The sequence below is a fragment of the Corvus moneduloides genome, chromosome 6 (assembly GCF_009650955.1).
Source record: "Corvus moneduloides isolate bCorMon1 chromosome 6, bCorMon1.pri, whole genome shotgun sequence".
Classification (NCBI taxonomy): domain Eukaryota; kingdom Metazoa; phylum Chordata; class Aves; order Passeriformes; family Corvidae; genus Corvus; species Corvus moneduloides.
In genome coordinates, this window is record NC_045481.1 from 26,638,095 (window position 1) to 26,654,517 (window position 16,423).

General features: G+C 35.6%; 1 protein-coding gene across 5 annotated transcripts in view; it reads right to left on the reverse strand.

Moving 5' to 3' along the window:
• NPAS3 (neuronal PAS domain protein 3) overlaps positions 1–16,423 on the reverse strand; it is a 603,067-nt gene that overhangs the window by 406,491 nt on the left and 180,153 nt on the right. For 4 of the 5 annotated variants that reach the window (XM_032113050.1, XM_032113049.1, XM_032113053.1 and 1 more), the window contains one exon: positions 12,610–12,854. In XM_032113050.1, coding sequence (XP_031968941.1) covers positions 12,610–12,854 — 245 coding nt within the window. Of the gene's footprint in view, positions 1–12,446; positions 12,498–12,609; positions 12,855–16,423 lie in introns of all 5 variants that reach the window. The other variant, XM_032113054.1, reaches the window with a different exon arrangement.

Below are 16,423 nucleotides of genomic sequence, written 5' to 3' on the forward strand. Positions count from 1 at the left end.
TAACCTTCAGCATTCACAATTATTCATGAGAATTCACCTCTTGACATTGTTCAATCCTTATCAGCAAAAGGAATCCAGAACCACATCACAATGAGACAGACATTCATGTTAATTCCCAAAGTAAAAAACTCGCCAAGATGACATGTCTATATTACATGGAACTGTATATCAAATATATGTCACTGGGTTAAACCAAAGAATATCACTTTGGAATAGCTACTGAAAGTTTTACTTTTGGTTTTTAAGACAGTGTTACTGAAGTATTGTGTTCAGCTGTGATTTCCTCCGTTCTCAAAATATCTTAGAAAATGGGATAGGACTCAAGTAAGAGCTCCAAGAGTGATTAGACTTCTAAAAGTCATTCCCTATAGTGAAAGGCTCAGAAAGCTCAATTTATTTAGTTACTGAAAAGAAGGTTAAGAGGATCACAATACCTACATGTGGAAGAGATTTCTGACAGTAGGCAGCTCATTAATCTAGTGAAAAAGGCATAACAAGATCCAGTGTTTGGATGCTGAAGCTGAAATAAGACTACAAATGAGGCACACTTTTTTCACAGTGACAGTAATTAACCATTGGAACAATCTGCCCAGGGATGTAGTTGATTCTTTATCATTTAAACACTTTACATCAACATTAGATACTTTCCAAAGAGATAAGCCTGTGTCTCAAACAGATGCAGAAAATACTGGATGAGGTTCTGTCTCAGGTCTGCAAGAAGTCAGCCTGGATGCTTATCAGAGCTGCTCAACATTGTACCTTAACAAAACAGTTCTTCGAGTGCTCTGCACTGCCAGGACCAATCACCTTATGGCCATCATATCTATCCTTTGCGTGCAGTTCACTTCAGACTGAACAGATGCTGTCTCCAAAATTCACCTTCCTGTTTGACAGATAAAATGAGAACCCTCTCAATGCAGATATGGACATCTTCACAGATCATCCCATGCCACATTCACTGTCTGGCATAATCGCTGCTGGAGACCAAGCTACACCAAAAACTGCCAATAAATACATTTTGTAAAGCTGTTTAAGCACTGACTTTTCCAGATGCTTCTACCCAAGGAACATCTGTTGGGCTGACTCTAAGCTAGTGGTGAGTGAGTAAATACATAGCAAATGGCTTCTCATAGATGCCTGTGTGTAAAATACAGTTCCTTTATGTCTAATAAGTTTGTTGGAGAATCAAGAAGCTCCATGGGTACGTTGAAGAAACTAACAACAAATGTATGATTAGGTTAGGTGAGCTGCTAATTTTCCTCTCAGCTCCTTAGTAACATTCATAAAAGAAAACTTGTCCTTCAAATCTTCAGGATAGATGCTGGAACAAAAGAATAGCAGAGGAAAAAAAAAAGGTCGAGAGAGATAGAAATTACAAAGAGCAGGACAAGAAGAGTAAATAACAACACTGATACACAAAATAATCAGAAACAGCTGATATATAGAGGTAAAGAGAAAATAGCATTTTAAGGTATTAAGTAGATGACAAAAAGAATTTACCTTCAGAAGAACAAAATTAAACACCCCATTTATTCATCCCTAGGAAGGGATGGAAAGAACCATCTAAAATTTAAATAAAAAACCCCAAAACTATGCACTTGGAATGTTGTAGGAGGCTGGAAGTCCACAGAAAATCAATCACACCTGGACTTGCCATACAACATACTTGCTACAGGCTTTTTTAGATTTTATTAGAATACCTAGTTATTATATATTTTTTTCTTTTGACACTTAAAAGATTGGCAGTGGACTATAAAATCTTTAAAAATTACTAAAGGGAGGGGTTTTCTTATTATAAGATACACCTAATTAAGGCAATATATCACAGAGATTCAATATAAAATGGATTAGCAATATTCCTATTTGATTTCTTCATTATCTACCCTGAGTGTAAATCTTCATGATATTCTGAAAAATTTCTCCTCACAGAGATGGGTTAAATTTCTAAATGGGTTAAATTTCCTTTCATTAAATATAGCATTCTTGCAAAGGACATGAAGAGAGTGTTATTACTTAAGAACTGGACTCTTGGTCTTAGGACATGGGAAGAGGGCTCTATTCCCTGCTCTTACACACACTTCTCATGGGATATTGAAAAAGTCACTCTTGGCTTTGTAAATGCGCTCAGCAGCTGCTTCTTATGATCAGATTACCAAAGTGCTGAAATCTTTTGAAAATCTGGCTATTTATTTTGTTGCTGAATAGGATCAGAGATCTTTTGAAATCTGGCTCCAGTTGGAGTGCTGTGCTCTTTTGAAAAGCTAGCCCTAAATCTGTGTATGCCTCAATTTCTCTATTAGCATTATCAGCACTGTTCTGCATCAAGAGGATGAGAAACAGCTCGCATACACAGTAATTCAAATTTGAAAGGGGATATATAGATGTACAGTTGCTCTTATAATTGTAGAAATACAATATGTACTTATAAAAGAAAATAAAAAAGCAGTTCCTGATTTTTCCTAACCTTCACACAAATGGTTTTAAGATCTAAAGTGAGGTAATGTTGACAATGTTATTCTACTTGCTATAGGTAAAGTTTGGAAATTGTCTATATGTATTAAAATGTGAGCAAAGATATTTCTCTGTCTTCCTTTTATGATTATAAATATGTGTTTAACTGCTTTAAGATGATGAAATAAGACACAGAATTTTGCCTGTGGTACCATCCCATGCAAAGCAAAGCAAAAACAATTTGTACAGGATAAAAGCAGAATTCAAAGTGACAACACACACATGCTTGTGCAGATGCACTCAGCTAACTCTGTGAGTAAGGATTATACGGAATGATGAGCTCAAGCACTGAAATTAAGGTAAGAATTTTCTAACAGTTCCATTCAGGCAGACAACACTGCCACAACTGGTATTTACCTGTTTTCTTAGGCATTTGCCCTTCTTTCCTTCCATAGTAACAGAAAGTGCAGTATGACTAAAACCTTTGAAATTTAAAATAAAAATATTCACTTTGGCTTAAAAGCTAGCAAATAAACAGAAAAATATGTTTCTTAAGGGAGCTTGACATTTTAAAACAACACAAGTTCTCCAGCTGTGTAGTGATTCTCATTTTGCTCGTGATCTCGGGTAGATATAGAGGCTTACATGTTCTCTAAATTGTAAGCTCTATATGAAGGGTGTTCTTTAATTACTGACAGCTAATGAAAACAGTTTTTACTGATCTCTCTAATGTCCTGGGAAAGTCTTTACTATGGATTCATTGTATTCTACTTCATATCCCTGATTGAAATGGGAGACCACAAGAGCATAGGGATTTGGTGGAAACTCGATTTCCTTCCTCTGGCTTCAAAGAGCACAGTTGCAGAAATTAAGCTGCGTTGATAGTGTGGTCAAACTTTGGTCAGACTGTGGTTATACTTGCATATTATTTAGATACAAAATCACTGCACCTTGGTTTTAAAAACTGCTGGATCTACCTTCAGTATCTAAATCTTGCTCTGTTGACCAAAGGTATTGAATATAACTATCACATGAAAATAAATATTATTAATAAATCCATACACTTGAAACTTCACTTCCAGGGCTCTCTTATTTATGCCAAATATTGGGTCACTTTAGAAAATGCTAGTAAATGTACAACTGCAGACATATGATATGGGAAACACAGATTTTCTACTTCAAAAAAAAAGATTTTGTGTTTTCTTTCATTTCATACAAAATATTTTCTTTGAGACATAATTTTTTACTTGTAATGTTGAATGATGTAGCTCTTGGTAAAACAAATATTATAAAAGCCCATTCAGTTACCCTGCTTTGTTCCCTCTAAGCATCCCCGTCTGGGCTTTTTTATTTGTTTGTTTGAGGGGTTTTTTAGGTTTCTGCTGCATTCATTATCAATTCGTTAATCTATTTCTTCATACAGATGTATTTATTATCCCTGCAATAAATATCCCTCAACAAGATCTAAAAGCAGGATTCATTCAGTGGGAGATATATGGTAGAAGTTCAGATGACCCAGAAAACCAATAAACTACAATAATAGAAGACTAAGCTCTATTGAATTTAGCAGGGCTCTATGTACGTCCTTACATTCTCTGCCCAGCTGAGGAGACTAAGGTATGAACGCTATACTGAAACTTAAATCCAACCACAAGGTCCAGTTCCTCAAACACTTTCATTTGTAAAATGGTGCACTATGATATCAAGCTTGACTGAAGAGTGTCCAAAGTACTCATAGCAAAGGCACTTTCCTTCTGTTCAGAAAAGGGCGAATAAAAAGACAAATAAAAAGTTCCATCAGATATTGCAATCTGCAGATAGCAACAGCCTTTTTTCATTTTACATATCAAAAACTACAGCAGTGATTACTGTTCCTGATTACTACAAGCAAAAAGCAGAACAAGCGCTTTTGGCACACCGGATTCATTGCACATCTGTAATTGGCTAACCCCATCATGTGCGTTATTGCAAAAAGTTTTGTATACTGCTCGTATAATTTAAGATATTCATGCTTCTAAAAAAGACCACCTGGAGCTAACCCATGCAACATAAAACATGAATGTAAAAATCATATGGAAGCATTTTATTAAGAGCTTTGGAAAAGAGGACTGTTGTGGCACTGACTTTTATTCAGAAATTTCTACTGGATGAAAATCCATATCATTATAGTGACAAGAAATTAACTTGGTTTTAATGTGAACGTTTTCCCTGGCTTATTTTAGTATCACTGCTAAGGTTGGAGCCAAAGCAACCATCAACACTATACTCCTCCTGACATTTACCTCTGCAAGTCTGAAGCCCATGCTCTTGCCAAAACCCACTCAGTCTATACCATCAATTTTCTTAACCATGAATTTTAATTGCAACACCCACCAACTTTTAGCAGGAATGAGGAAAGTATATTCTCAGCTGAGGAGTAAATTTTTACTGACATGCTAAAGACTACTATACACAAAAAGACATGCACATTGAAAGGAGAAAGAATGAAGTGAAAAGTTAAAAACTTTGGGTTTCTTTTAAATATTAATATTCTTCACCAGATTGTTTGCATTACCAAGGCTGCATTAAGGATGCAAACATGTAGAGAAAAATGCAGGACTACAAAAAGGAGAGAGTCAGCCCTGGATGCTGAGTACAAGATGAAGACATTTTGCATATTTGGGGTTTCAGCTATGGACTCAAAAAAACCTCAAATGGCTAAGAATAATATACTGTATTAAAAGAACATAATGAATATGCAATGTTGACCAAATCATTGTAACAGCACAAGAAGAGAAAGGAAGATGAACTGCAGTGTTACAGAATGGAAATACAATAGTTGCTCTGAGTGAGAGAAAAGACACTAAAGTCACCTTTTCTATTTCCTTGCTCTTAAAACACGGTTTGGTTTTTTTCCTATTTAATTGTTAAGTTTCAAGGGGGAGTTCTAGCAATAAACAACTCTTCTAGGGACTGACATCTGATTGACAACACTTTAGAAAAAGTATTAATTTGTTATCAGCAGTAAATATTTTGTGTCTCCACAGAAGTGATGGATAGAACTTTTTATGGTACAAATAAAGCACCATGAGAAAGTAAATCATTCTATCATTTCTGCTAGCAGAACTGGCATGATCAGGTAGGTTCATTTATGCGCTGCTTCATCAAAAATAAAAAAAAAAAAGAAGAGCTGAGCTTGAAATGCTTTTCCCATTATTTCTGTTCTGCTTCACAAAAAACCAAAACCTTTCAAAAAGTCTTTTAACTCCAGTAGCCTAGCATTTAGAACAGCAATGAAAACATTAAAATAATAATAGTAGTAGTGGTAGTAGTAGTAGTCATAGTAATAATAATAATAGCAACAACAACAACATTCTCATACTAAAACAAATAAATTTTAGGTTTGATTTACTAAGCTGCATCGATCGTGGTCTATGATCCAAACATCATAGTAATTTGAAAATTTTAAGTCAGCATTCAAGCCGTGTTTATTCCCAGTTTCTTGATGCTCATATCCAGAGCAGTTTCTATAGAAAAACACAGAAACTCATTTCTTAATAGTAACTTTCACTTCAATCCACTTTCCAAGATCAATTAATTATACAGTTAATGTGTTTCACTTGGCTCTGCCAATATAATGTTCTTAAAGTATTTTAAAACCATAATTGTTATGAACTAGGACACCAAATGCCTTACAAATACTTCAGTATACAATGCATATCCTAGCTAATTGCACTTGCAATTTCAGAGATTTGAGCTAGGTTTGTTTGATAAGAACAGCTTTCCATTTATCCACATTTGTTGAAAAAATATAACAATCTTATCCCTTTCGGTACAGGAAATTTCCCAGTATTTTGCCTACAAGTGCTTTGAGGCTAAAACAGCTCAATCCTACAAACTTCACATCACCAGCACTTGCAACGTATGGATTATCCTAAAAACTTATCAGTAACCTGAACTCGAAAGACTTGTAGAATTGATTCTGTACAAGCAAGCACTTAAATAAACCTTATCAAGCTCTTCTGCCTTTTCTGCATCATTAGAAGTTTTATTATATCTTACTGCTAAAGAGCCTATACTGTTGCCAGAATTATTTCACATTTCTAATATACATAAGCCCATTTTTTCTTGATTTTTTCTAATCCCATTAGATTTTATGCTTAATGTCTCTACTTGTCTTTGCCAGCATCCTGCACCTCAGACATTCCAGCTTATCTTGCTATATATTTCCCTTTAATTCACTAAGTTTTCTATAAATACACATACATACTTTTTCAAATTAATTATTTTACTGTCATTCTGGAAAAGTATGCAGTTTTAGAGTTTTCAGGTGCATAGAAAATTATAATTTCATAATTTTTTCTTTAGGGGTTCTAGTCAACTTTTATTCTAATTTTTTCCATCAAAATTTTTCCTCACAATCAATTTCACTCCTAAGTTTCCCCACTAGGCAATTAGTCCCTCAAATGCACTAAGTATATCGGTTGACACCCTCCTCCATTTGCCAAATTTGAAGTTAACCAGGTCTTGATCACTTGTCACCAGGCAACCACCAACTCTTAGTCCCATATTCAATTCATCTTGTCTGTGACAGTGAGATTCAAACAGAGCTACCTCATTTTGGGTCCCATATCTTTCATACCAAAGCACCATCAATAATTCTCACAGAGAACATTCATGTTTCACCAGTGACCTCCTGAAATTTTCAGCACTTGGTTTCTGTTACATTCAAACAACAACTAATCATCTTTAACTCAGGTAATAGGACGAAGACTAAGGTACCTCCTCATATGGCTGCATTGTCCCTATGGCCGCATAAACAAGTTTACAAGGGACAAACATTATGTTTACAATCAGTGGTTGATACTGATACATAGTCAGAGCACGATAGTGACCTATATATAAACAGGGATCAGATTGTCATAAGAACAATGCCTGCAAGGCAGGGACAAATAAATTACAGGGCTATAAAGAATTCTCCAGCGCAAGAGTAGAAATTCTGCACAAAGAATTTGGATTTGGAGACCTTTTTCCTATCAAGGAATACCACCAATTCATCTGCATTATTCTGTTTTCATCTCATTGACTTTTTCACACCAAACTTTGAAAAACAGTGTCTTAGGCCAAACACACTAAGGAAGAAAGTAATTCTAACTTTGTCCTTATAGGTGGTTTCCCTGAAACAGAATTGTGTAGGGGTTCAGAACAGAAGGCTGGTCTCTCTGGAGGTCTTGTGTATTTTAGCAGGGAAAGGCATGTACTATCTTGCACTTCCTGCTCAGAAGACAACACTCCATTTAAAATATAAAAGGCTAACAACAGGTAATGTTATTTAAAGTGTTTCCACAGTGAGATCATCCTGAAGATAACAACTTATTTATCTCTTATAAATGCATACACATCTAGCACAAAAATTATGAGAAAAAGATATTAAATTAATGAAAGTAATTCCACTTGACATTTGGGATAACAATTACCATACTTTCCAATTATCATTATTGCTTATTTTCTTTCCCAGAGAATTCAAAGTGCTAGACTTATTTCCTCAACCCCAAGCCCCACAATGTGATATGACATCAAGTTCATTTTCAGCCTAGAATTACATACTTTGTTTATTTTGAGAAAGGAACTTTTGAAAAACATGATAGTTTGAAGGAAAAAAAGTGTAATTTTGTTTTAAAGCATAATTTTTCTTCTTGTGTTTATCAATTTTTTTAATCTCTCTACCAATGCAGACTTGAAGCAACATTGAATGCTTTACGGCAAGGAACTTTTGAGAGTTGTATTTACTTACACTGAACAGGAACAATTTGGACAAGAAATATTTCAATACACCACAAATACTTTTGAGGGCATCTGATTTCTCCTCCTATGATATATAAATTCCAGAACACAATTGTGTAAAATTAATTAATTGTAGAACATGGAACACTAAAAGTAGAGATGGCTAAACTAAAAGTCACATTCTTTACACAACCTACCAGTCAGTCAGTACTATTTACTGAAGTCCTTTTTCATTCCTCAGCTACAGTCTCTCACTCACCTCTTCCCTTACAGCAGAAGTAAGAGGTTTTTTATCTATGTAATATAAAATGTAAATTTTTGTTTTAGAAAAATAAAAATTATAAACCCACTTTTAATTTGATGTACCTAAAGTTGTCTTACATATTCTAGTTTCCACATGCCACACCATTCAACAGGAAATAAGGCTCATGGCCCTGCAAAAACACTGGTATCTCCAAAGTCAGAAATTAACACCTCACTTCAATTAAAAAAAAAAAATTAAAATAAAATATTATAGCTATTTCAATTTCATCATGCAAATTTCCAGGACAAGGGTTTGCAAAATTAGGCACAGAGTGCTGGATTTAATTGCTGCTTCAAAAGAAACAGAAATTGTAAAAGCTGGGAACTCTGTTCAAGGCAAAGGGTCACCAGCCTTCTTTTTATAGTGACAGAGGTCCTGAGTCAGAACCAAAGTCCCAAAAATTATTACCCAAAATCAAAATACACAGCATGACTTTACGTCAACCAAACACATTCAACACACCAAAGAATTTCACCGTGCCTCACAATCCTCCTCTCCCTTCCTCTTTTCACTACAAAAAACAAAACCAAAACCAAAAAACAAAAGGAAAAACATGTGGCTTGGCAAAAAAAATCCACAATATAATGGAAAAGAACATGAAAACTTTCATGATCTTTGAATGCTTTGAGAAACAGTTTGTACTAAAAGTACAATGAAATTTGAAGTCAATAATTTGAAGACAATATTCTAAAAGACAAAGGTCCGCACAAGAGTTTGATGTTGGAACAGGACTACAGGGCCTAGTATCAAAATGCACAAGAGGATTTCAAGTGCCATGCCACATAAAGCACCACTTCCTGGATTAACACACAGCTTATCCTATGAAAATACTACCATTTCCAGATAACTTTCAGAAAACTCATATTTGAATTCAAAAAAATGATCAGCATCTCATTTACTATTGTCCTCAGAACATACTCCAGACTCAGAAGAAAGAGTTTTGGAAGGATGGAAACAGAGGAGAGTAGTACTGTTATTCATAACACACTGTATGTACTATCAAAGACAATTTTATTCCTACTGACTTTAAGTAATATCTTGATTATTTTCTTCTATATAGAATCATATCCTGGTCTTTAAGAACTGTCTTTAAACTCATTTGCTATAAGTTGTGTGTGTATTTGTTTATAACTGAGACTTCCTACAGACAGAAAGCCTTAGACAATGTACTAAAAGAAAAATGACTGAAGTCTGCTGTATTAGAGGATGGAAATTTTTTCCATTTTTAGCAAATGTCAGATCATTGGCTATTGCTTCTAAGATTAATAAAAGTTATAATAGTTTCTAGATTGCCTCTAAATAAAGATTACTATGAATGGAGAAATGATTTACCAATAGTCACCACAATGAGATTTCTTTAAAGGTTACAATCATCAGTTATTTAGCTGAAACACTGCTAAGAATGCCTGGTCATTTCTTGAATAATGCATAATGTTCATTGCAGATTTGATCTGTATTATAACAGTACAGATATTTCTAAAATAATGGAGAAAACTATCTGTTACTTTCCAATTGCTCAAGATATTTCCATGAAGTAATCGACTCTGAAAATATTATGTGGAGTTACCTGAGTTCTTGTTTGCAAGCACAACTTGTAGTGATCACTACACAATAGGCACAAGAAAACAAAGTCATCAGCCTTTACAGACTTCCAAGAAAAGCTGTGATAAATACAGGGCAGAGTAAAGCACCTTCCTGAAATACTAAATTAAAACTATTAAATTGCTGTATGGTACTGGGGGACAAATTTAAAACTAAGCTTTTAAAATTAATGATTAACACAAGCAGACAACCACATTGGGGGAAGAAAAAAAATTGCAGTTGCCTACACAATGTAAGTACCTCTCAAATGATTTTCCAAATGTCTTTAAGTCTATTCAGAAGATTGTTTGTGCACGCACAAAGTATAATATCTAGTGTTTTATTGTAGGTTTATCAACCATACTTCACATGAAGCTGCAAGCTATTTATGTGAGCTTGTTTATACATATGAACTTCTTCTAGGGCAGCAAAAAGCAACCTTAATAAATGAAACTGAATTTCTTTTGATGTAATTTCATGAATGTTTGATCAGAATGTGTTAACAGGTTTCTATGTAAGGAGAACTGGTGAAGTCATAAAATATACCTGTACTATACAGTTAAACCTGCTTATAGGGAATTATACAATGAAACATTTTTCATCAAGCATTGTTTCTATATACTGACACATAAATAATACAAGCCTACTTAGGATAAAGCTAAGCACCCAAACAGAAGGAAAAAAAGTCAAAACCCTTCCTGAGCCCCCACACCCCTTACACCTAAAGGAATGAGAACCACAGCACTAGATGGCTGGAAGGGCAGGGTTATTCTATCAGATAGGGTGAACAGACATTAAATGTTCCCAACTCTTTTATAGGGAGAAACATTAATCTAGATTGGACTATTTATGCTGTTGCCCAAGATTATGATTTTGTTCTGTAAAATTATTTTCTTCATTAGAATCTTTGCAAAAAAAGGAAGATTATATATTCAGGTATATATTCCAGAAGAGGATAATGAAAAATAGATCCCAGATACTCTGGAAATATACACAGAGATCGGCAGAGCTCAGACTTTCAGTAACACAGGACAGCTTGTAGAAGCACAGACAGATCATAGATTGCACAGTAGAGTCCACTTTACATCTAACTTGAAATACTGTTTAATTGCCTGAGAATAAACTCTCATCCTGTAAAAATGGGGAACATTTGCATATTATATCAGAAGCCTAATGAACCATGTTATACTCATGCCCTGGATGATGTAATTATTGCCTTTTCATCTCCATGAGAATTATATATGATGTGGCAGATAATATAAATTAAATATATGAAATGATGTAACTATGTCCAGCTACTAAATCCTCAGCCTGAAACTGCATTGGTTTTTGCCCTCCATGCCTCTCTCCATTCACAAAAAATTATAACTTTCCTTAAATAATATCACTTCCTTTAAATGGAAAAGCAGGTAAAAACCGTTTGCACCATCAACACGAGACAGCACAGACAACTGTGGGCTGATAAATAAGATTCTATTTCTACCTCCTCCCTCCACCCTTAAATGTAGCTTTTTTGTCGGCCTCATGATATATACATTCTATTTAATTTAGTGTCAACTAAGAGTTCATTGTTCATAATTTGTGGAAAAAACCTGAAGTGCTCAAATCTCATATGCCTCTTCCAAAAATACGCTTCCTTCAAAATGTGAGATCAGTAGCTAAAAATAAAGGAGAGGAGTTTTCTGTGCTGTCAAAGCCAGGACACCCAGAAATCCCAGGTTTGGTAACCCTGATTTCTGGTTTTGCGTCTTACTCCTGAATTTAAAACACTTATCAGACAGAGATCTCACTCAACCAGATGGGTAACCTAAGCTGAAAAAATAATAAATTACAAAAATATCCACTTTACACAGGTCATTGGAAAGACTATTAGGAGCAACATGCACACAGCCTCTAGTTTGTGGCAAGTCACATCTAACATTGCTTTTGCTGCCCAACTGCTTGTTTGAGCATTAAAAGAGGAAATTTAATACTGAAAACAGTCTAATTTTTGATAGATGCCTACTGGCTCAGAAGTCAAAATAATTTCTATAGACATAACGAGAGGATAAATAACATCCTAGTCTCTCACCTGAAAATTTACGCATGTGGATGTGATGCTTTCAAACTTCAGAAATACGTGATTCTACCTTTAAGGTATAGCCAGAAAATTAAGACATTGAGCTCTCAAATCAAGGAATAATGCCATGTTCCTCTCAAACACATCCTTATGCAAAATACTACAACAAAGCAACACAATAACAGCTAAATAACTTGAAACACTTTAGTCTACATCGCCCAGAAGACTTACAGCTGTAATAGTTACGTTGTTAAATAAATAATAATTAAAATAAGAGGTTTATTTCACCTTCACATGGTGTCTTTCTCATGCAGACCTCAGATTTCCACATTTGAATCCCTTTAAAGGATTTGATATGCAGGGAAAGAAGAAAGGATGAAAGTAAAAATTTCAATTTAGAGGTTACTAAAGGCTGCCATACTCTGTAGTACACAACATATTTACTCCATACCTTTTACTGATGTATTAGGTGGAGGTCCTTCCATCCTCAAGTTCCATGGAGGATCACCTTGATTAGCAAAGTCCCTCATTTTCAGATAGCTAATTGTAAGTCGGATGATGGATGCCTTGTCAAGCTGGCTGGTAATGGCTGCAGGCAGTGGCAACAACTTTGCCAACTCATAAAATTCAAAATTCTCCTTTCCCCGGCGAGAGCGAGCAGCATCTCGGGACTTTTCCTTCCTCAAAGCTTGTAAACTGAAAGAAAATAAACAAAGTAGGACATTCATCAATATTAGCGTTCTGTCACATTCAACCAATTTACTTTTTCACTGCTGATCTCTACAAATTACATTTTCAAAATGCTGTTGCACATAGAGCTACAGATTTCAGGATATATAAAATGTTACTCCATGCTTGAATGATTAAAAGTAATGACAGTATTTGAGTTTCAGTAGTAGCCAACATATGTAACTACTCTTAACACCACTTTCTTTTTAGCCTGCCTTTCCTTTGTCTGCTGTCAGTCTCATGAAAAAATTCCCAAGAATACTGTGTATGTGTGGGGTTTATCTGTCTAGGTGCCATTGCTTCTTCTGACTCACTGTAAGACAATTTTGCCTTAATTTTTGTCAAATTCTGACTCTTGGGAGAAGATTAAAAGGTGATTCAAGTGTTTGTCACCTCTGACAGCGGCTGCAGTGCAGCCAAGATGACCCAACAGGTTGTGTAGTAACTGCTGAGACACAGAAGTTTAAGTCTGCTGTAATAATGTAAAACTTCCTGTGTTTAATGAAGCTGTTCTTTAGGAGTTGTTCAACTGTCTTTGCAGTGGAAGCAGTACCCTTTGTTAGTGGGGTGAGAAAGCCCACTTTGTGATTCACATTTCTGACTGTAATTCGCTACCACATACATGGCAGACTGATCAATTTTTGATCAGAAAGGACCTTCTGCTTTACATGGAGCTGTTGGAAATGCTGAGACATTCATTTATTGCATAGATTGCATCTATGCAACACTGTTGCATAGATGTATCACTTGCTACCACCAATATAGAACACGCAAAGATAACTCAGATTTTACTCCTGGGCTATTTGCTTAATTGGTGCAAAACTCCTGAATGCAGCATGATGACAGTGGTTAACAGCTGGGGGCTTTTTCCCCTTTTTTACACAGAGCAAAGCGTTCAACCTCAGGATATTACAAGCTTCACAGTACATCTGCCTCGATGGATACAGGTTGGTGCTGGTGTCTGTCCATCATTCTGCAAGGTGAGTAAAAACTGTTCTTGTACCTCATTAAGGGTCTATCTTTCCTTTGCTTCATTTGTTTACCTACTAATTTGATGAAGTTAAAGCCACGATTCCATTAGCTAGTCATTGGTTTACCACAGAGCTAGAATACAACCAGTATGTATAATGGAACAGCAAATGCTTCTCTCAAGCTTCCACAACCCTTCCTGAAACCCTGGATTTTATCAACAAAAAAGTCATAATGGCCAGATCTACAAAAGCACTCCGACATATGAAGTAAATCAGTAGAATTGAGGCACGCCGATATAACAACACGAAGCTAAGAGCTCTATTTTACCTGTTTTTCTAATTTGGGAATAAACTACAGAGTTTCTCTTTTTTTGATATTCTTAACCACCTGCATTTTTGTAGCCATCTTTGCCACTTCAGACTGGGAAGGGCATACCAGCTAGGCCCTTAACACACAAATGGAATCTCTCCATGACAGTTCCCTTAGTATGGTTAACACATTACATTCCCTATACAATTCTATACCAATAGCAATTTTATTTAAAAAGACAGTCTGGCTAAGAAATAGGAATGGTGAGATAAAGGTACAGGAGAAAACAGCACATCCTTACCCACAGGTAAAGATACACAATCCTACTGAATGACACAATAAAGTACATACTTGGTTTAATGAACTCTATATAGAATGCTAGCACATTGATTTGCAAATTATATTCTAGGAAAAATGTACCTGAAAAATACTATTTCACAATGCACATTGTAGATGCATCTCTATCCAATTTCAAATTTTAAATATCTACCGTCAAGGATGTGGAAAATCCCTTAAAAGGTGCATTAAATATAACAGATGGAAGTATTTGATGTATACACAGAAATATGGGAGCTACAGGTCTGTGGGGTATGAGCTGTCCAATTAATTCCAAGGAAGTAGTATACCCTCTACAAGTTAAATATATACAACTGCAACATCAGGCAAATTTCTCTGCACAATTGCTTCCAAGTGAAAGCTCAATTTCATGGCACAAGACATGGCCTTTTCTGCCTGTCACCACCTTTTTTTTTTTCCCCAGAAGCCAAGTCTGAGAACTCAAGTCCCCAAATCAAGTTAGCAGAAGAAATGAGCTTATAGATTTGTTCTGAAAGTCTGCACCAAGAGGGTCACACCTTCTTTCCAAAGCCTTTAATTATACCCCTATGTAAGAAAGGAGATTTTTGGAAATCCCTATTAAAACAAATCAGAAAAATTACAGATCTCAGCAACTTCTGAAACTGAAAATGTTAGAAATTGAATAGTGATAGAATATTCCTTAGAAACACCAAAGTCTAAATCCACAGTTTATAAGTCCTATAGAGGTTTCAGGAGACTGCTGAAACTGAAAAATATATTGGAATGTAAACTTATGTAAAACCTTACTGGATCGGTAACAGTTTGCAGTGGAAGTCAGTTAAGCTGAAAAGTGAGGCTACCAGTGTCAGCAAACAGAATGATTGGAAAGCTGCCTATGTGTATGCAAACTTATACAACAAAAAAAGTAGAAGGGATGGGGAGCTGACATGATAGAAAAAAGAAACTCCTGAGAAACAGTATTAAGAATAATTCACTTTTTCTCCCAGACATTTGTTATATTGTCATTTGTGGAAACTTCATGGGGTGAATTAAGTCAAGGAATTTGTAACTTGGAGCATTTTTCTCTTTGCATCAGTGCCATTAAGCCAAATTTTAAAAGAGTGTCCGCTGATATGTGCACACAAGTCCTAATCTCTACTCTATGTAATTCCACTAAGGAAATACACTATACTGTTGGACACTGCAGTTATGCTGATAAAATGGGTCCTTAATTTGGGAGCAGTGATTTCCTCAGCAGGATGCAGGAATTCATTAGATACAACCTAAACATGGCTGTTAATCCTCTCTGGCACCTGTGATTCTGATAGGCAATATCAGCTGCATTGTCAGATGCTCTTAATAAAGCAATGTACTGGCACTAATAATCCCAAGAGGATGCTAGAAAAGAGGAGTGTGAAGTTCCAAACAGAAAGCAGTGGTGCTGACACCAGACCGAAATTCATCTCGGCTCCTGTCATACGACACTGGGGCTAGAGGTGGTTCTTGGAACATAAATGAATTTGTTAAGTATCAGGCTGCAAAAACTTAGAAATACACAGGCTCTTCTGCTAATAAGAAAAATTAAAGTGTGGGAAACTACACATGTTGACTAAGTGGATTTCAAACCAGTCAGAAAACACCAAGAAAGCAAGCATCACATGGTTAAGAGTTCTCAAATGACAGAGGAGATCCCCCAGCAGACAAGCAAATCTACATATAATATCCACAGTCCCAGCAAGAGAGTAACAGTGGGAAATATACACAAGGGATATAAATATTGCTTCCTCTTTGCTTCCTGTGGAGAAGGGGTAGAAGCTAAGACAATTGGATAAGGGTGCATCACTGTACAATGTAAAAGGATGATGTTTTCATACAATGGTGAAACTTCATGCATTCCCTTAAGAAGACATTTCTCATAGAATTTCCATATACAGAGTCCACTAAAGAAGACTAAGAGG